The 21,315-nt window shown below is 40.7% G+C and overlaps 1 protein-coding gene across 1 annotated transcript in view; it reads left to right on the top strand.

Annotated features, from left to right (window-relative positions):
- Positions 1 to 15,394, top strand: part of GRIN3A (glutamate ionotropic receptor NMDA type subunit 3A) — a gene marked incomplete at both ends in the record, with an annotated part of 70,789 nt that extends 55,395 nt beyond the window's left edge. Inside the window, 4 exons of the mRNA XM_084305157.1 lie at positions 1,938 to 2,089; positions 11,244 to 11,408; positions 12,682 to 12,755; positions 15,058 to 15,394. Of these exons, the coding sequence (XP_084161283.1) occupies positions 1,938 to 2,089; positions 11,244 to 11,408; positions 12,682 to 12,755; positions 15,058 to 15,394 (728 nt within the window). The remainder of the gene's footprint in view (positions 1 to 1,937; positions 2,090 to 11,243; positions 11,409 to 12,681; positions 12,756 to 15,057) is intronic.
- Between the last annotated feature and the right edge of the window lie 5,921 nt (positions 15,395 to 21,315).

Raw genomic sequence — 21,315 nt, 5'->3', positions numbered from 1 at the left:
CACCATTCCCTTTCTAAAGGTCATTGCAGGATCCCTGCTGAATCTGTAGCTAATTGCAGCAAAAGAGCAGAGCCTATCCGGGTCCGTGGACTCCTGCAGTCCTGATGTACTCACAAAGACACAGCAGAAGGCAGCAGAAGGCAGCCTGGAAACAAGGCTTGTCTGAAGCCACCACCAGCATGGGCAGCCATTAGTCCTCAGGAATCACTTCTGTGATAGATAAGCAGCAAAAATGATTGAAGCTCCTCCTTCCCTCCCCTCCAAGGGCAATCATACTGGCCTCTCCCATCTCCCATTAAAACAGTCTCCTCCAGAAATCTGGTTCAAATCTGACTAGTAAGGCAAAATGAAGCAAAATGAAGGCCAGGAGAAGCTGAGCATTTTAACCAGTTCAGCTAAAAGTCACCAGCACTAGAGATTTTATAGAATTCTTCTTTTCACTCTGTCAGTGTTTCCCATTTGAGTTTGCACCAGAGACTTGCAAGAAGTACATTTTCTTTTTTTTTTTCTCTCTTTTTTTTTTTTTTTTTTTTTTTGGTGTTACTGGGAATGATAGATGTGCAGACAGCTGTTTAGACAGAAGTAGGACGTGTGTGTGTGCAGCTGCTTTTTTCACCATGCATGTGTAACTCAATATATCTTCACTTTGAGAGAGGACAGCTCTAACAAAGTAAGCCATCAGCTTCCACAACTTTGAGTCAATTACTGAACATTTCAACATAGAAAAACTAAATTAACCCGCAAATATACATTTTTAAAGAACTGGACTTCATAGCACCAAATTTTGGAACACTTAAATAGGCTGGAAATGTGGTAACAATGAATTGCAGCTATGCCTTCTCTGAAACCATTCCTTCAATGTTAGCAGATACATTCAGGTAGAAATACAGACACAAGGTAAAAAAATCAGCAGCAAGTACACATACCACTACATTACTGAAAGGCAAGGCACTGTGCTGGCAAATTTACCAGTCATGTACATCCTCCCCCTTCTCCTTCCCTTTCCCTTTTCCCTTCCCCTTCTCTTTCTCTTTTCCTTCCCCCTTCCCTTTCCTCTCCCCCTTTCCCTTCCCGTTCCCTCTTCTTCGGGACAATATGAAATTTGGCATTCTGAACTGAAAACAAATAAAAACAACAACAACAACAACAAAAAAATCCACAGTGAATTAGAAAGGAATCTCTACAGTTTATTGTCAGGACACCTCTGCAGGCAACTGCGTGTTTTGCAGGCATAAACTATATTTCTCTAAATCCAAACCAGGATTCTGTAAAGACCATATTAAAGTTCCTGAATCCACCTGCATTTAGACTGAGACCTTTGCAAGCATGCTGAAGAACACATGAATATCAAATTCTGGCCGGAGCAGAACTGCATGAATGGGAAGTCCAACCCCTGGGTTTTAAATTGTTGTGTTATAACAGTATGCAGTGCTCCATGTGCATTTATATGCACACAGCTTCTCATCAGAAAATACACAGGAAGAAAAGAAAATGTCACATCTGACACCACAGTCACATCCATGGCTATAACAGTATGAAGGGATCATAGTGGTTTACTTGACATTAAGGCTGTCTTGCATTGGTAAATCAATGTAAAACAGAAGAGCCCATGATGAAGGCAGACAAAGGCTGTATTTCTAGATATACAACAGGTCTGTTCATCTATGTGTACTGCCATATTCAATTTTTGAATCTCCATTTTTACATACTGTTTTGTGGCTTTAATCATTCTGAATCCTGTTTACATCAGGCTACTTTACTTTGTACTACAGTGCCTCATCTCAGCTTTTTCCATCCACAGGAAACCAGCATCCAGGTTCGGACCTCAAATAAAATGCCAACCTAATCTGCCGCAGTGCCACTCAATACCAGAAAGCAATGTAATTCAGTAAGAAGCAAATGAGAAAGAGACATGACTGTGCTGTTTTTCTTTCTAGGATATGGTATTGGTCTTCCCCCTAACTCTCCGCTCACCTCCAACATCTCCGAACTGATAAGTCAGTACAAGTCCCACGGATTCATGGATGTTCTGCATGACAAATGGTACAAGGTGGTTCCGTGTGGGAAAAGAAGCTTTGCTGTCACAGAGGTAAGTGATGAACAATTGGTCACATAACTGAAGGTACTGAGGATTTGCCCAAGTTGCCAGTCATTGCTCCTCCTACACAACGTGCAGTAGACTTAGACACATGACAGTGAAGGGAAGCATTAAGATCCAGAAGCAGGAGTCATTATACCCAGCAGTGTTCAGCTCAGAGTGCAAGAAAAACATCAGCAAGACAGTGCTGCTAAGTTAGGCTTGCAGTGCATGCAACCAGAGAGCACTTCTGGAGACAAACAGGGTATGTAATGGTGCATTAAAAAAAGTGATCTGCCCACTGCACAACAAAGCTGTCTGATTCCACTCCATTACGTGTATCACCAGCTACAGAAGCAGCCAAGGACTCTGAACTCACAGGAGTGATTGCTGAAGTAGCCCACACAAAGAGTGACAAAAGCAAAAGAAACAGAGACAGCAGGAATTTAATACATCCCAAATTAGTAATGTAACCCTGACCACTTCCTAACATGGGTCACAGGTGTCTGCACCAAAGACAGGACTGCAGCCAAGGAACAGCCCTCTAAGATACCCTGCTAAGAACTGATGAGCAGCAGGTCTCAAGTATAAGTACAGTTACAGGAAATGGAGGCAAATCCTCATGGATTTATGGCCTGGTATTAAATCAGAGGAGTTATGCCAGCTCGTGGCAGCTGAAGATATAGGCGTTATTTATGAGAAAAAAAAAGACTGCTCTTATCAGAATAGCAGTTTTTCTCAAGTTCTCAAGACTGTCAAGTGAAAAAAGATAAAGTACTGAGGAATCAAAAGATCTAGCATGCCTGCAGATTTTTAACTCAAGGTGTTCCAAAACACATCAGTTAGGTGTTCTCACTGGTACAAAACACACAGCTGAAAGTGTGTTGTCTTCTCTTCAGAGCAGGTTCAGCCAAACATCAACCCAATCCTCCCTGTTCCCCAAGGAAGTGGTAGCGTGGCTGTTCTCCACTGAAAGAGAAGCCCAGTTTCCCAGAGCTCTGATTCCTGATCTTTAGTAGGCACCTGAACCTCTTGTCTGCAACCTCTCATTGCTGACCATATTGCTAGAAAATTAGCATTTTCTATTTTCTAGACCTCAGATGAAGAAAAACTTTGACTGCTTTAATACATTGATTTTTGGGGTATTTCTGCTTCTTCCATTACGTTTTTAACTTTTTCATTAAGATTATGTCAACATGAAATAAAATAAATTATAACAGTGAGCATTTGTATAAGAAAATCCAATTTATTTTTATTCAACTTATTTAAATTTTTGTGATTGCTTCAACATAAGAAAGCACAGCTAAATAAAAATGTATTCACTGCTATTTTTGATCTGGATGATCTGAAGATTAAACTATCATCTAACAAGAAAGGTACAGGGGGAACATTCTTTTATATGTAGCTTGCAGATCCATTCCTGACAAGCACTTCACTCAATGACCCTTTGTCACTCTACACTTTAACATAATCTTTTGAATTAAATCTCATGAAAATTACCAGATCATAACAGTATTAACTACCCCAACTGTTTTAAAACTGAAAACTTCCTTATAGCAGAGACAAACTTACCCTATTAGTAATTCCCCAGTGAAACAATTAAATCCTTTTATTAAGTATTTGCATTTTAAAACTGGGAAAAAAGGTTAAAAAATTGTCTAAAAAGTATCTTTTGAAACAATCTGCAGTCATAGCAAGGGACAGCACTGTTTCTTTTGAATTAAAAGAGACCTTGCACTAAATGTGAAGCTGTAATCAGAAGCCTCATGAAAACCAGTTTCCTCTGTGGCTCACAGGATTTAATCACATGAAAAGGTAGCTTTATCATTGTCAGTGCCACTTATGTTAATATGTCATACTGATACCCAGAAGCCTAACCATAGCATCCCCTAAAAGGTGCTGTCTGAAGTTTCAATTAAACATGTCAAGGGCATAACAATGCTTAATATCACATCGGCGACGTCTGAGCAGTTGCACAGCAGCCATTAAGAGAATGCTCACAAGCCCGTGTCTTTTCCCGTTCTCTTGCCTTCTAGATACCTACAAAATCTCACATGCCGATTCAAACTCCAGCCTCCTCTATCGCAAACGTACTGCTGCCACTGGATATTTAACTTTCTTTCCTTGCTCTTCCCCTCCCTCGTTATACATAGATCCAGACAAATACTTGCACCTGGGAAATGCTGATCTACAGCTCCCCTGTTGCCAGGCACTAGAATTAAAACTGAGTCTGTTGCCTCATCAATAAGGACAAGCTTGTTATCGCCCAGTAGGCTGTAAGCATAAAATCCCCCTTTCATTTATACTGAAAGACTCCAGTGTTTCCTGCAATCCCTAAAGATATTGGGAATCTCTGAAGCAACTCATCCAGCTCACCATTATGTTGCTTTTGACTTCTTAAACAAACATATAGTGAAGAAGCCCACCTGTGTATATTCTTTTCTCACAGTGAGAAAAGGAAAAATTCTTAAGTTTTCAGGCATCCAGACAGCTAGAATTGATACAGCTCAGATTCATTCAGACATGAGAACTAACCTGGAAGACCTGCAATGCCTTACTAGCACCATATAGGTTAAGGCGGTGTGAGGAAAATGGGACATAGAGACCTGCCTCTAATCATGAAAGCCTTATTCCAATTTCTATATTCGGGTCTGTATTCTTTCACAGGCGATGCTGCTAACACAACTTGAATGAATTTCTACAGTGAATTGCCCTCTCCACTACAAGTAATTGTTGGTAGTGGTGACTGTTCTCACTGATTGCCAGCTTGAATGCTCTTGATTTAAAATTGTCATACCCTAGTCTCAATCGGATTCTTTGTGTCTCTCTGCTTAGGGCAAAGCATAGTTCAGAAGGGAAGTGGAGCTGGCAGAGCTATACCTGCATGTTACATCTGGATGAATCACCTAATCATTCTGCTGCATTTACAGTTTGCGAACAGTAATACACTTAGATCTGCCTCACTCCACTGTTATTCCCAGTATCACCATGTCAGCGGGAACCAAACTTTGAGGACTTTCCCATCCAGCACATGAGCTCCACCCAAGCTTAGGAGAGACTGCAAATTCCTTCTTCCTGTAGCATTTTTGCAAACCAAAATAGAGCGAATTGGTAGCTTTGCAACTTCCCATTCATGGTAGCAGAACAGCTAGGGACACTATGACTGCAGGCAGGATGGATAACACGAATGGACAAGTTGCCTATCACTGAGCAGCGGTCTTTACTGTTAGGCCAAGCAGTCATGATCAGGGTAGAGTGTTCAGGTGATGAGCCAGCACAGAGAGGTTTGTAATCCAGGGGTTGTAAACCCATTGTAATCCAGGGGTTAGACACCCCTTGTAAAGGGCTAGCTGTACCTACAGAACTGGCAGTTCAGTTAAATAGCAACCAATACAAGGAGCAAAAAGTTACACTTTTCTATATTGATACATAGCAGTAAAATTAAACAACTTATTGATACTTCATAGTAATACACAAACAGTATCTAACCTGACATTTACAACAGCAATATATGCAAACACACAGGTGATGCTGGCACAGACTCACCTGGTACAACAGACCCACTGCTTCCCACTGGGGAAGCCACATTGTTGTGCATGCCACATGCTGGTGGTGGGGATCTGCCATTCACCATGAGTTCCTGTCTGATCCAGACCAGGAGTGCAGTGAAGGCAAGGTCCTTTCATCCTGTCTTCTCTCATTGGTGGTGGAATCCACCCACGGCTCTTCTCTAGAGTGTGTGAGGAAACTTGGCCAAACTTTACCTGCTGTGGCGTGTGCTTACATTGGGGATCTTTGGCCTTAGTATCACACGGAGATGCACAATCAGATAGTACCTTGCTCAGTACCATGCCGTTCATCCTGAAATAATTTTACCCAGTTATCATCTGGCAAACTGCCTTTGTGCTCTTAGTTTTGACTAGTTTCCTTAAGGGTCAACAGTTATTTTCAATTTTTGTTATACCAGTAATGTGACAACTCAACAGTTGGGTTTCTACCCATCATCGTGAAGCTGTGGTTTGGCTGTTTGTCTCTGGAGCACTGCAGGTGTCAAGGGAAGGCCACACAGACACCTCCACAAGGAAAGCACTACCCTGTGACAACCCTTGCATTGCAAGGGGGTTGTCACAATGCAGGAAGATGCAGTGGCTCCTTCCACTTGAGGGGCATCACCTCATTTGCTCTATGAGGCAAAATACTTTCCACCATAGTCGTTAAGAAAGGGATATATGAGTCTGGATTCCAACAGCATAGTCTGGAGAAGCACTTTTTGAGTATCCTGGAAAATGAATACCAGGTTTAGATTCACCTGTCCAAACTGAGAAACAAAAAACAGTTCTCTATCTGAGGGGACAAAACTATTATTTCCAATTCACCAGCCTCTAATATCACAGCAAAAAACAACTCACCACCTAATTCCAATGGTATGTGTGTTGTTCTTCCTGCTGCAGACAGGGCTTAGATAATGGATGAGCCTTACGAAAAAGATTTATTACAAAAGAGAGTGTTTTGTCCAGTCCTGTGCAAAACTCTTCACAAGAAGGGAAAGGAACTTGTCTTGTTAATGTGAGACAAAATGATTTACAGTAGCTCAAAATTTTGCACTTGAAATCCTAAAGCCATAGTCACCGGTCTTTGCCAAGGATAATCTCCCTAAAGAAATTAAATACATATTACTTCAGTGCTGCCATTTCTTTGAGAGCACACAAAGCCATAAGAAAGAATAAATAAATAAATAAAAGCCAGTCTGTCAGCAGCTACAAAAAATGCTTCAATCTGGGGACAGGGACTGCTTTTAATACTGTTTAGTTACCTAAATACATGCATCAGTGTCAGCAGGATTTTGAAAATCTACTGAGATACCCAAATGGCTTTAAAAATCTGCCTTTCATATCCATTTATCCCTAGTAAAGCTGGAAATAATTCCTTCTTCACAGAGGTGCTGCGAAATTTAACTTCCTGATCTCGGTAATGCTTTTTAAAATCCTTGTGGGGAAAATGCTATCAAAAAGGGTTGCTTATTTTATTATTATAGCTAATACACACATGACAACCCTCCTTAGAGCTTGAGTTCAGCAGTGTACAGCATTAATAGCTGTGTGGTGCTGCCAACCTGCAAGGAATCCACAGAAATCTTTAGAGGCTTCTGATTAGTCAAAGCTGGACCACAAATGTATTCCATGGCCTATTCACAGCTCTCAGTACAAGGAGGGAGAGTAAGTTATTTGCAGTGTCTCAAAGCACAGAGTAAAGCAGGATTTTTGCACTTGAAATCCAGTAATTAAATACTGAGTGCAGTTTTTGTCTCTGCTCTCCCCTTCAGACAGAACACAAAGTCTTCTCTGCATCCTCCACCTTCACCTGCATCTCTTAAGTGCCCAAAGAAAAAGCACGTAACTCTGGATGGAACAGACAGCAGGAAATGTTTAGGCAGCAATTGGAGATAAGGGTTGTTAAATCAGAAATGTCTCTCCAAGGGTATATAAAAAGGCAGATACCTCCATGTCTGCTCTTGTATTTGTTAGTTTTCACAAATTGCCAATTTGCCCATTTGTAAGCGGCAAATGACTCAGAGGCTGTTGCCACTGTGTCCTTGCCACCCTATCAGCTGTAATCATCCAAGGATTGACTCTGGTTGCTTATTGCTTCAGAACCACCACATGGATAAAACTGAGTTGCTTCTAAAATGCAGGGAGCTACCTCCTGAATTTATGATTACAAATTTGGAGCAAGAACTCTATCTTGGGTTAATAGAAGCTCACCAGACTGTGAGCTTTTATTCCTTAATAAGGACAAGATATTGCACTAAAGAAGTCATCTGTTGCTTTTATATTGTCAGCAAAGGACTAGCATACAAACCTGGCCCACATCACTTCAGCAGCCAGGAAAGCACTGGGTGTACAGAGAATATAGTGTATTGCTGCTCTTTCACAATATAGCCTATATGCACACCTACAAATGCATAGACAAATGACAAAATAAGGATTGGAGTTTGCTGCTGTGATACTGATCATCATGATACTATGAAAATGAGAGGTGCCTCTATCAGATGCTTGCTTTTATTATTCAATGTGTATGTGTCTCGAGTAATTATGAACAGCTGATAATCTGCCTTCTTACAAGGGTATGTAAATCTGCTGACTTTACTACAGATAATAACTCCATACACTGTAACACACACTGAGCTAATTACTTCTCCTCTACCTCTTTGCCATGCAATTTATTCTCAAGATTTCCCTTTAATCTGTAGCCTTTATCAGGTAGCTCTTGCAATGCATTATCTTCTTTATTGCTAGAAGAAATACTATGGAAGCTTTGTTTTGGCACAGCCTTTCCCAGTGAAAGATGTCTTGTTCGGGACAATTTCAAAAGCTATCCATTACAAGTGAAAAACATATCTGGGATGCCACTGCTGGAATTCCTTTCACCTGTTTCCAGGGAAGGTAGAAAACTATTCTGCAGAGCTGACAGGACAGTGAGCCAGATTCTCATCAGCATAAATCAGCACAACTTTACTGAAGACAAGGGAGTTATTTTTCATGCGAGGAGCTGGCCAAGTGTTCTTTCTGCAGCCAGCACTAGAATGGCATCAATCACCAGCCTCAGGCTGGAGGAGACATCTCAGGTGTGCAGGAATCCCCAGTGCAACTGCCACTGTGTCTCCTTTATCTTTTTGTCTTTCTTTCCCTTTTTTTTCTCTTTGAATTGCTAGAGTTTTATAATATTCCATTAAACCTAGTCTCTATTCTCAGAGCAATACAAATGCTCCCTGGCATACAGCAACCTAACACTGGCAGATCAGCCTCTTTACTGATCTCCCACGCTTTTGGGCACTTCTTTGTTACTTCCCATGTCGTTAAGGAAAAGGACCTTTGCCCAGCTGATTCACAGTTTCCTGTCCCCAGGGAAATCTATGGAAAGCTCAGTGTCCTTCTGTAGACACCTCTGTGTGACACCAAACAGCAGCAGCCTGGGAGCATATATATAGGTGTTTTCTTCAGATGACTGAGCAAGTCCATTCCTTATCAATTATTTTTCTATTTCTCATTCAATTTATTCTTGTAGTTACTGTTAAGTCTGCAACTCTAAGTATGTTGTTTCATATTGGTCCTTGAACTTCCCATTTTGGGAAGCAAGTGATGCTTGAACTTGTTAATGCTCTGTGAAGGATTAACAAGAGTGAGTGTCCTATTCAGCTAGCACAGATAGCACTGCTTTGGCTTCTCATAAGTAGTTTGTTATGCTGAATTCAGAGATGGGCCATACTCAGGTCTACAGGCTGAGAAAAAGATTGGATGCAGGGCCTCAATCTGCTTTTAGGCTATGTAGGCTAAAATTGTGTTTTACTGCTAATTAAAAGCAAACAAACAAACAAAAGCAGGTCAGTAACACAGAGCTCAAACGAAGAATTTGTTTTTTCAGTGGTTTAGGGTATTACGACCTGTGATTTTTGTAACCCCTCCTGTTCCCCTCACAAGAAGGACAACCTATGGGACAACAGATTCTTCAAATTGCTAAGAAATTCCAGTGCTGAGAGGGAGTTTTGTTTAGGTTGAACTGATGAACTGTCAACGTGAGCAAAACCTTGTTTCAAGATTCTGACACTCTTCTACCCCGAAGTCATTATCTTGTATTTTTGTTCTTTCCTTTCCTTTCCTGGCTGCAGTAGTTTTCTTTAGAAACTGTTTTTACACCCCCATTACAGCTCTTGAAGTGTTGATTCATTAGTAAGAGAATTCTCTTTTCAAGAATTCTGCCTGGGGCAAGAAGGTTGCAGAGGATCCTCAGAATGACATTTCATTGCCATTTCTATGTTTAAAAAAAAAAAAAAAAAAAAGTAGAAACTCTGCTTGACTGCTGAAGCTTTGTTCTTAGAAACCTGTGATATGCTGCTTCGTATCATTGTGTTCTAAAGAGAAGAAACCAAATAAAGAAACCGAGAGGGAAATATTATCAGTAACCCAGTAAAAGTATATAAAGAGACTTCAGAGTCTTCAACTTCAGTAGACTCATCACAAATGAATTCTGGCTTAAAATGACCTCATAATAAGATCTATCCAAAAATGTGATTTATCTAACTGTCAGCTAGATCTGGTTTCTTTTGTGGGTTGCACAGCTATAGTCATAACAGAGCACTCTCATGACAAAAACAACAAGCTCAAGGCACACAAAGGTCAATTATTCATGGTGTTAGCATCCCAGATGGCGTCTCCTGACATGTAACCCTACCCAAGCAATTTTCTAATGTCATGGTGAGTAACATTCTTTAATAGAAAGGCAGGGGTAAAATCTGTATTCTTGGAAATATTTCCCAAGAAGTCTGTGGGCAGCAATTACTAGGAAGAGTTTTTAGTTGTTGATGAATTCATAACTGAGTTACAGGGGCATGACAATAAGGGTACTAAGACTTTACATAACAGGCATGCCTGACCTATGAATTGAAGAGCAAGTTTTTGTGGTATAGACTGCCGCTGTACGTGGTTCCTCAGTCTTCAGACATGATTAATGCCAATAAGAGATTCAAAATAATAAATGGCTCGTAAACTACATGAAAGGAGTGGGTCAGGGGAAGCCAAGGTGAGTGTTCATTTTTCATAATGGTGGTGATGATTCCTAAAAAACACTGTTTTAGTCGTGTTAACGTAGGGAGCAGAGAGATGCCGTGTTTGTGCTACTACTTCAAAATGTTTTCTCCACGACCTTCCATCAAGGGTAAAGCACAAAAAGAGAAAGTTAATGATCAGTTCTCAGAAAATATGAACAGTCTTAGCTCACTGCTGATGAAAGATTCGCTCTACAGTTCATTGAGTATATTCTGTCAAGCAGTATGTGCTTTTACAAATGCAAATGCAAAGATACCCCAAGTACTGGATTCTCAAGTGCTCAGCACTTCATCTCATTAGGGAAATAGCACAGAAAAAAAAAATAAAAAAATCCTGGTCTATGCCTGAATCTCACTCCCATTACAGGTCTTTTGCTCTGCCTGAACACCACGCTCTCCAGTGGCCACACAGCACAGAAAGCTTTTGCTGTGACCAAGATCCAGACTATTCTGCAATACTTCACTGCCGTGTCAGACCACATTTCCAAATGATGCAACAGAAACATCTATTGAAATAAACTAACAGTCTCCTTCATTAACTTTCCCTTTTGATTTTATTCACAGACACTGCAAATGGGCATCAAGCATTTTTCCGGGCTCTTTGTGATGTTGTGCATTGGGTTTGTCTTGTCCATTCTCACTACCATTGGGGAACACATTGTGTACAGATTGGTTCTACCACGGATCAAGAAGAAATCCAAGATGAAGTACTGGCTCCATACAAGTCAGGTATGTATTCAGTAGTAATCCTATGAAAGTAATGTCAGGGTGACTAGGAAAGCCTGGACAAGAGTAACGAATAAAAGGCTGCAAGAAGAGCACCACCAAGTGGCATTTGGAGTGTGACAGCAGCTACTGGAATTTGAAAAGTCTTAAGGATAAAATCAAAAGCACAAAGAAAATACTTTCAAATATTTACTTTATATTTATTTATGTTCAGATTTAGAAGTGTTCAATCCTTCTTTCTTGACTCTAGCAATAATATGTGAATTTCCTAGTTCTGTAAGTCACACAGAAAATGTTTCTTTATTCTCCTTCTAGGAAAGAGGAAATTTTCTTTAAGCACATTTCCATGTAATTCTAATTCAAAATAATAATAAGAAGAAGAAGAAGAAAGAAAGAAAGAAAGAAAAGAAAGGGAAAAAAAAAAAAAAAGAAGAAAAAAAAAATCAAGACCTCAAAACCCTGAATGATATATCATGAGTTTCACTCCTTTAGCTTCTAACTCCTCTAAATTTCTAAACCTGTTCTGGAGGTTTTCAAGACCAGGTTGGACGGGGCCCTGAGCAATCTGGTCCAGTGGGTGGCATCCCTTCCCCTGGCAGGGAGGTTGGAGCTGGATGATCTCTGAGGTCTGTTCCAAAAGTCATTCTATGAATCTACGAAATGTTCACAACTGAAAGTCTACAGAAGGAGCCTTTCCATTTGTACTTTTAACCATACCACTCTTTTGGATACCAACAGTGTTATTAATTTGGCCTGGACAGCCTAAAGATTTTACCTTATTATAATGGGCTCCTAACCTTTTTGATGCATGCACGAAGTGCTGGGTAATTTCCTCCATTACTCTAAGGAAAAAATGGAAGAAAATTGCTCTGCAAGTTTGCACTAAAGGAAGAGGTTACTTCACAGCAAAAAGAAAAAAAGAAAAATAAAAAAAGAAAAGCAATAATAATAGAAGCTTCTACTGCTTTCAAGCAGTATAGTGAAAGAGATTTTTTTAGAAAATAATGTAGTTTGCTAAGATCCACCTTTCTTCTGTGCAATTCGAAAAAACAAGGATTGCTAGCAAACTACCTCTCCACCTTTCAGATTGCCCTTCTTCAAGAAACTATGGGAACATACATTTGTTGTAATGACAAAGCACAGACGTTGCTTGTATCCTTGAACAAGCAAAATAATTTATACTCAAGTCCATCACACAAAGCCCAAATTGTTTATGTATTTATGGAGCTATTTTTAATCTTGCTTTTAGTAATTTATTTTCTTCTTTTCCCTCTAGAGATTACATCGTGCTCTGAACAGTTCATTTATTGAAGACAAATGCCAGCCTAAGAAAAAACGAGTAGAAAAGAGGTAGGAATTTTTGCATGCCTTAAAAAACAAAGTACAGAAAGTCCTTTTAAATGAAGTGCAGTGTATCTGGGAATCTACCTATGGGTCTAATACACCCCAAAGATAACAGAACAGGAAGGAAAAAAAAAAAGAAACAATAGAAATGACAAGAAAGGGAAGCAGAAATTAGCTGTTTACAATAGAAAGCATTAAACCCAGAAATCTTGTTCTTTCATGATTTCCCTTACAGCTAAATAAAGCACTCCATTCTAAACACAGGCATTGCAGATTTTAAAGTTCGCTGCCTTGTTTTTACTCATATATTAATGAACTGGCAGATGTGTAGGGCCCTGTGAGACAGCTTTGCAGTGAATAACTGATCAGGTGGTACATGTTTGTTGTTGTTTTTTTTTTTTTCAGCTTTCTTATTTTTCAGAATAAGAACTAAGCTGAAAAAAGGAAAATGCAGTCCTTTCAAAAATCTTTGTCTCTTGTTGGAGAAAAAAAGTAGGCAACAAACTTGACTTGTGCTCTGAAGAGCAAACAGCTTGAGTTATCTATGACCCTTGGGAACACAAAGCATTCTCTTAAAACTAAACACTTGCTCAGTAACTTAAAACTATTGATGCAGGCAGCAGCTTTTATACCCGAGTAGAAAATGAGTAGAGACATAGAATGTAGAAAAGAAACATCTTCCTGGCTGCTGCTGTATATTTGGCATGACTGTAACTGCGTGTAACTTCAATGTAGCCAGAACATGTAAATGAATGTCTTGCTCTGTTTGCTAGCCCTGCACCACTGTCAGCAAATATAAGAAATAAACACTTATAGGCTTCTAGACTGCCTATATATAAATGAGTTCATAAAAATGCATGCAACTAATTTCCTCTGTTCATTCCTTCATCTTATTGCCCCAATAAATCCTCACTGTAGCACCTCCTTGCCACAGCAACTCCTTGCTTTTGATCTCTAAATGGCAGTAACAAGTGCCTCCTGCTGCAAAACGTTTCCTCCTCCAACATTGCCCTTGCAGTGACAGTAGCATTCACACTCACACTAGCCTCAGATCCTAATACAGTCCAAGGGCAAAGGAGTCCTCCAAGTGGGGGCATGCTGCATCTCTGACAATAATTAAAAATAAAAAAAAAAAAAAGCACTGGCTGAATTATTTGACAGATACTGAGCAGTGCAAAAACTTCATAACACAAGGAATGGTCACAAGCCTTATACTTAGAAAAAGATTCGTTAATGATTCAGAGTGAAGATGTGCTGCTGCCAAAAAATCCTGCTTGTGCAACGCCCAGCTCGTGTGTGTGTTTCTGCATGCCCACCTACAGCCTTTGCTCTTCACGTGGTCTAAGCTGCCATTTGCACAGAATTGTGGTGAATTTAACTCAAGACACCTAGTAACATGGTGCCCAGCTTGTAATGAATAATAATGCAGCAACATAGGACCCAGGGATCTCAAAACAATTATATTACTGCACTTTATTTTATTCCTGCTCAGGAATGTGGAATTACTAAAAGCACCAAGATATAGAAAAGAGGTGGAAAGAATTTGTATTATGGTATAGCAGTTTTCCTCAGGGAGGATACTCCACTGTTTTTTTCAGGTCTTAACTTTCCAAAACTCTTTATACTCCATACTAGGAAAACTTCTCAACATCAGTAGCTGAACTCTATCGGATTTCACGTACTTGATGAGACACAAGTGTTAACTGCGGACTTGGGCCTCTGTTACATTCAACCCCCCCCAAATCACCTGAGCCACAAGCAGTAGAAGCTGTGGCAGTCACGAAAGCTTTATCAAAAAGCTGTGCTCTAAACTGTGAAATAAAAAACATCTGAAATGGCAGGTTAGCGATAATGACACTGATGTCTGTTGGGAAGCTCACGCTCTACAATGAAAGGTTTGGATAAACCATGTCATTGTGTCCATTCCCCCAGCGGACTGATGCTGTAAAGAACTGTAGATGATGCAGCCACAAAGGCTTTCAGAAAGCTTTAGAAGCGGACTTAAATCTTCCTGAGCTGGAGTAGAGAGGACTGTAATTCAATAACTAAAAAAAAAAAAAATAATGTAGGGAACTTGAATTTTAGGATTCTGTTTGATTCTTTGCTATGGTTTAACACAGACATTTGGCCATCTGTGTTTATAATTTATACTTCAGAGGAAAAATAATTCCAAAGATAAAGGAATAATATTTAAATGTAATTGATAACAGCAGCGGTGTATTTTTCCAGTAGGATGGCTCCCAGGGAGGGGTTGCATCCTCACAAGAGAAGGCTGTGACTTTGTGTTAACTCTCACACCTCTGTTCAGGTCCCACATAGGGAACAGCCAGCACGCCGTGTGGAATACAGCCAACACGGGCAACAGTCACCGGAAAAAATACGTCTGCACCAACGAGGGGCAAAATGAGGTGGCGATCCGACAGCACCAAGACATCCCCCTGCCACAGGTGAGGAGAGAGACTCCGGCTTCTTTGACGACCAACGGGAAAGCAGACACCCTCAGCATGGCCAGGACCTCGGTGACACAAGAGCTCACAGAGCTGGAGAAGCAGATCCAAATCATCAAGCAGGAGCTGCAGCTCGCCATGGACAGGAAATCAGAGCTGGAAGAGTATCAGAGAAAAAACAGGACTGCAGAGCCCTAGGCCAGCATACTCAGGCCCTTTCCCTTTTTCTCCCTTTCTCCCCTCCTCTGTAAAATTTTTAACGTGCTTTTGTAATGCCGGGAAGAGGCATGAAAATAAAACAGGCAATATGCTCTTTATGAGAGCAGCGTTGCAGCAGCCCACAGCCACTGCCACCCTCCTGGGTCCTCCTCCTTTCCTAACAAGTTTTGCATTCTCCCAGCCAACGTCAGCTATTCCCAAGGGACTAGAGAAACAAGAACTGTCTCAACAGCAGGAGTTCCTGTTTCCTTCACTTGGCACTACAGTTAAGTTCCTTCTTTTTTAGCCCTCTCTGTGCATTAATTCAAAAAGAAAAGGGAAAAAAAAAAAAGAAAAAAAAAGAAAAAAAAAAAAAAAGAACAAGGAAATCTAAACCGCTTATTGGAAGCATGTCCCTTGTTGGTATGTTTTTGTTGTGGTACCTATGGATTTAGTCTCTGTTTATGCTAAGGCTCCTTATGGTTGCCTCATTACACCAGGTGCTAGTTTCTATGTTGGCAACCCTTTCCCTCCTGGCACGGGCTGCAGCTCACGAGACAAATTCTTGGTGGCAGTCCCAGTACACACTGTTCCCTTAGCTCTGTCAGCACAAATGCAGATGTGGCTGCTCTGTGACTGTGATAAAGGAACTCAACCAGCTTAGAAATAACTTGGCAAAAACCAAACCACCACCTCTGTCTGCTTCTGAGCCTGGGTTCACTTTGCACTCCCACCCAGAGAGGAGCCATGCAAAAACAGCTGCACTGGCAGATGTGAGGGGATGGGTTCACAGTGGCACAAGGCAAGGATGAGGGGAGGGAAGAGGGCAGCAGTGCTGCAGACCATTATCTATGACCAAAGGTGCGGTTCTCCTCTGTGAAACCACTCCCTTAACATTCTCTGTCTACAATCGATGTTTAGCTTCTTTCTCACAGCCAAAGTAACATAATGGGGATCTGGTCCACTGATTTATTCAGACACCAAACTCCCACCGAAGTCAAAGGGAATTTGGCACCAAAACCTTCTAGTGGACCAAAAATCACTGTAAAGGGGATAGAGATTTGCTGTTTCTAAGGCAATGTACTGAATGGAGCTCCCTCCAACCTGGATGAGTGGAAGGAAGGGTAAGCTGTTCAGCATCTGAATAAATAATACATCAATCCACGTGACTGTGTTATTAATACAGGATTTCCATGAGTTTTTAAACAACACTTCACAACACATCCTGTATTACAAAGAATGTTTGGCAGAATTAACTCTGGTCTCCCTGATACATCAGCAAAATCACCTGTACCCTCCGTGTATCTCCAGCCAACTGTGTGAATGTTGCCAAGGGTGACAGTCCTAGCAGGTGTGGTTAAAGGCTTCTGCCAGACATGGAAATGTATTATGGGGTTTGAATAAGGCATACTACTTTTTTTTTTTTTTTTTTTAACTCCCACTTTTAAGCTTTCAAAAACACCTGCAAATGAAAAGCTCTACACAGACTACTTAATGCTGATAGCAGCAATACCCAGACCAATTAGCCCCATTAAGAGGAGCTCATACTCTACTCCCTGATCAGTCTTTGGCCTCTGCTTTTGGGCAGCAAGCGCAGCTGCTTCTTTCAATAGCCAGTTACCCAGAAAAGAGCAGATTAAGACATAAAACAGGAATGTGGGGCCAGGTGATGTGACACCTACACATCAAAGAGGTCTGAAACATCCAGAAGGTCCCTTCTTTCCCTGCACCTAAAAAACTGCACGACCTAGATCAAGTCATTCGATTTGCATTTGTTGCCTTCCCTTACCCTCCCTCACTCACTCATTTAGATAACCAGCTTCTGAAGAGCTTTTTATCTGTACCTTCCAACCTCTGACTTCACTTGGTTAGAACAAATGAACGCTATTTTTTTCATTATTACGAGGCAAACACTAGGAAAGAAATATTCCAAGCCAATTTTATTGGTAGGTTTATCAAGTTTGTTACTTCCATATCTCTACATGTGTTATGAGTCCAGGGAAAGCTGATCAATATTAGCTTTAAAAGATGTGAAATTAAAAATCCTAACAAAATCTTAACTGTGCATGTTCTGGTTCAAAGTCCAATCCAAACATCCAATCTTTCAACAAACCACTCTTTAAAGACAGAAGCGCAAATGAAATGTCAGCCACCTAATAATTGATGGTAAACAAAAATCTGTGTTTCTACTGGGTGCTTTACAGGCTACTCACATGTCAAATGCAAAACGGGGACTGCTCCGAATTACCACAGTATTAACCAGAGGCCTTTTGGTTGAGGGTTGAAGTTCTTGCCCAGCAGAGACAGGTTTTGCCAAAAGGCAGCACTGAGTAAGGATGTTCCTTTAAACAAAAGCATTCTGTAACACTATCGCAATGGTTTCAAATAGTCACGCAACCATGAAACAAATCTGAAGGCTACCTCAGTTTAAGGTAATCTGAACTTAATTGCTAAAGGTGCACAGTTTCCCTATCAAAACATCAACCTCGCAAAGAAAAAAGGGAAAAATGAAAGGTTCTTGGAGTTTGCCTTTTTCACCAGACCTTGAACGCACTACAGGGAAGAGTGGGTTAACCCCACGTGCAAAAAGTACAAGACTTGGGGATGTAGAGGAGGTCAGCTCTCACACATCTGCCCAGCTGCTTGGTCCTTAGATTTCTCAATTCTGTACCAAGACTAGTACCCAGAAAACAAAGAAAAACAAGGATTTTTCAATCAGTCCTGCTTTTCCATAGCAATGTTATTTTATTGTCTCTCATCTGAGAGAGAAGAACCCAGCCTGATCCCACAGGGAACAATGTTTGCGATGGCTTTCAGGTTGTTTGCCCACCATAGGATGAGGAATATTGGACACAAACCAATGCCTGCAGGCTACATGGAGAGGTTGGGAATGGCTACGTCAAGAGGCTGTCATGGTTCTGTCTTGTGCCTCAAGTTTAACTCCTCCCTCCTCAGACTGAGGGAGGAACTTGACCGCCTCAAGGATTTCATCCTGTCTGGATTCCACAAAGCCCTATACATATTTACAAAGGCCACAGAGGAGAAAGCAGAAGTAGATTATAGCCAATGGACTGGAAACACAGAGCTATCCTTAGGACTAACTTGATGTTATAGAAGAGCCAGGCAGATTTATAGGACAGCAGTCGGTTCAAACACTTTCTGAGCTTCAATTATCACAAGCAGAGTAACGTCAAAAGATTTAAAGAATGGATGGCATCTGGATTGAGCAAGAACACAGATGATGGTTTTCCTGCTTGACACAGGGTCAAGCTAATGATATAAGTGACCTGTGATGTGTCCTGACATTTTTACATTCTGTGTAAGGTTGGTGAAAGGAAGGAAAATCAAAGAAAATTTCCAGACTTTGCAGCTGTACTTCTTTCTGACCTCTTCTATGTTGGATGGCATTTTTTGTTTTTAAATTGTAATCCTTCCATTTCATCATTCCACGCTGATTTATTTTGCCCATGACACACAACTGTCACCTTTATAGCCACCTTCTCGACGACAATGCTCCTCAGAAACCATATCGAGAGCTCTTGCAAACTCTTTACACTCTCCCAAATCCACTCCACCCACACACACATCACCCTTTCCCACCTTGTTAATGCTACAGAGGCTTTTTCTTTATTTACATTTGATTACTCTGGTTCAGTTACTGAATGTGGAGAGACCTTATCTAAAGAATATTTGTACTCCTTTTTCAACAGAATTATTTTTAGCCTTGATGCACTTTTAAACCATTTTCACTCACTCAGGCAAGCCAAAACAGACTATCTAAAACGTTCACTGTTTCTCAGTGTTTAAATTATAAGCACAGAAAGAGGTTTAATAGCGTCCACAATGATCTTCAAGGACTTACTCAGCTTAAACTAAAATATTATTTTATACTAAGATATTTTTATCTTGGGGAAGAAAGGGAAAACGAGTGTCTCCGAACTCCATCTGTGAAACAAATCCAGAGTGCTTCAAATGTTTGTTTGCTACTGTGACCAGAGTAAACCCAACACTGACAGTATATGCACAGAAGTTTCCAGCTTGACTTGAAGTAGAAATGCAGAGTGACTTCGTGACTTTAGGACTTTGTACACCTATAAAGGCTGTATAATTCATGTTTTTCACAGCTGCAAAAAAGTGTGCTGTTACAGTAAAGCTGTTCAAAGACCCAGGCAATGTTTGCTGGTGACCCAAGTCCTGCTTCTGATGAGAAGGCATTTGTACCACGAAATCTCCTGTAAGTATCATTATTCCTAACACATCCTCTCCTTTCTCTGACATGAAGTCACGAACTGTAATCCAAACAGCAACTTCTAATGAAAGTGAAGGTTCTGCTTTCATTCCTCCTGAACGCACTAAGACAGCATGTAAGCCATAACACAATCTCTCAGCGCTCCAGCTTCCATTTGCAAAGTCAGGGACGTGTTCCTTCTTATTTTTGAGGATTCACAGTAATTTACATGGTTCAGAGGGTTTAATTCATATTTTTGAGTCTTTTGGACAGCTAAAGATAGCAATGCATACTACAAGATAGTGTGTGATTATTTACTTTCACTTCGCTATTGTTTTTGTTTGTTTTGGTATAAGCAAATACAGGAAGATAACTCAGATTTTATGATTCAATGAAGGTGCATGGATGAGACAAAACTCTGGCAGTTCCAAGAGGAACTTCCAAGAAGTTTACAGGAAAAACACCGTATCTTATGAAAGAATGTCATAAATAAGTGACTTACCTTTCATTTTCAGCAGCAGATTTCAAACGTAACCTTACAATACAGGGAGTATAGAGCTTACAATGCATGTTGTGTCTTTTCACAAGATTTCTAGCAACAATGACAGAACGGATGCATCGGTACTTCTGTTGTGTTAGGAATAAAGTTGTGAATGTATAGCCAAAAGGACGAAGGTTGTTCCAGATAACTATTTCTGAAGAGAGAAGAAATTCACCACTCTGCTTTACAAGCTGAAGGCTTTGGAAAATATGTTTCCAATAACCATGCAAAAGATAGAAGCATATCTAGATACTACCAAAGTCAAGAAAAACAGAGAAATAATCCAGACCACAACTTTTATTATAGCGTGTGCATTACAAGATTAATCTTTGTGGCAAAACTGCACCAAAAGTATACCCCTACAAAGTATTTTCTGGAACCTAAGGACAATGACAGCAATGTCTCAGCCTAGGAAAAGATGTCCACATCAACCAGGGTCATCAGTGGAATGCTATTTTCAAAGATTTACCAACAGCTTCTTTCTCCCCTTGTGAATATAAAGATCTGCATATGCTTTTGGGGACAGAGGACGTTTACTAATGCACCAGTCTTCACGGATTCTTGGCCTGACTCAGGAAGATATATGCCTAAAGAGTTACTCCACTGAGCTCTACAAACGTACCAGTTCATTCCTTGTTTGGCCTTTCATCGGGAATAGCTTCCTATTCACACCCAGTAATGCCCCCATACTTCCATGGGATTTAATACTTTGACAACCAGAGCAAATTCCTGAAATAAAGGAGGGCAGACTGAGCTGTACAGGGCACTGGTTGGCAGAGACCATTGGGAGGCAGTTCTGAAGGGCAGAGGAGTCCAGGAAGGCTAGGCACTCCTCAAGAAGGAAATCTTTATGGCGCAGGAGTGGTCTGTCCCCACGTGCCCAAAGACGAGCTGGCAGGGAAGACCAGCCTGGCTGAACAGAGAGTTGTGGCTAGAGCTTAGGGGGTTTATGATCTTCGGAAAAGAGGGCAGGCCACTCGGGAGGATTATAAGGATGACGTAAGGATGTGTAGGGACAAAACTAGAAAGGCCAAAGCTCATCTGGAACTCAATCTGGCTACTGCTGTTAAAGACAACAGAAGATTTTTTTTAAATACATTAACACAAAAAGGAGTACTAAAGAGAATCTCCACACTTCACTGGATGCAAGGG

The sequence above is a fragment of the Netta rufina genome (genome assembly GCF_964035555.1).
Source record: "Netta rufina genome assembly, chromosome: Z".
NCBI classification, from domain to species: domain Eukaryota; kingdom Metazoa; phylum Chordata; class Aves; order Anseriformes; family Anatidae; genus Netta; species Netta rufina.
The sequence above is the reverse complement of the archived record's forward strand: the minus strand, read 5'-3'. Positions and strand labels throughout refer to the sequence as shown.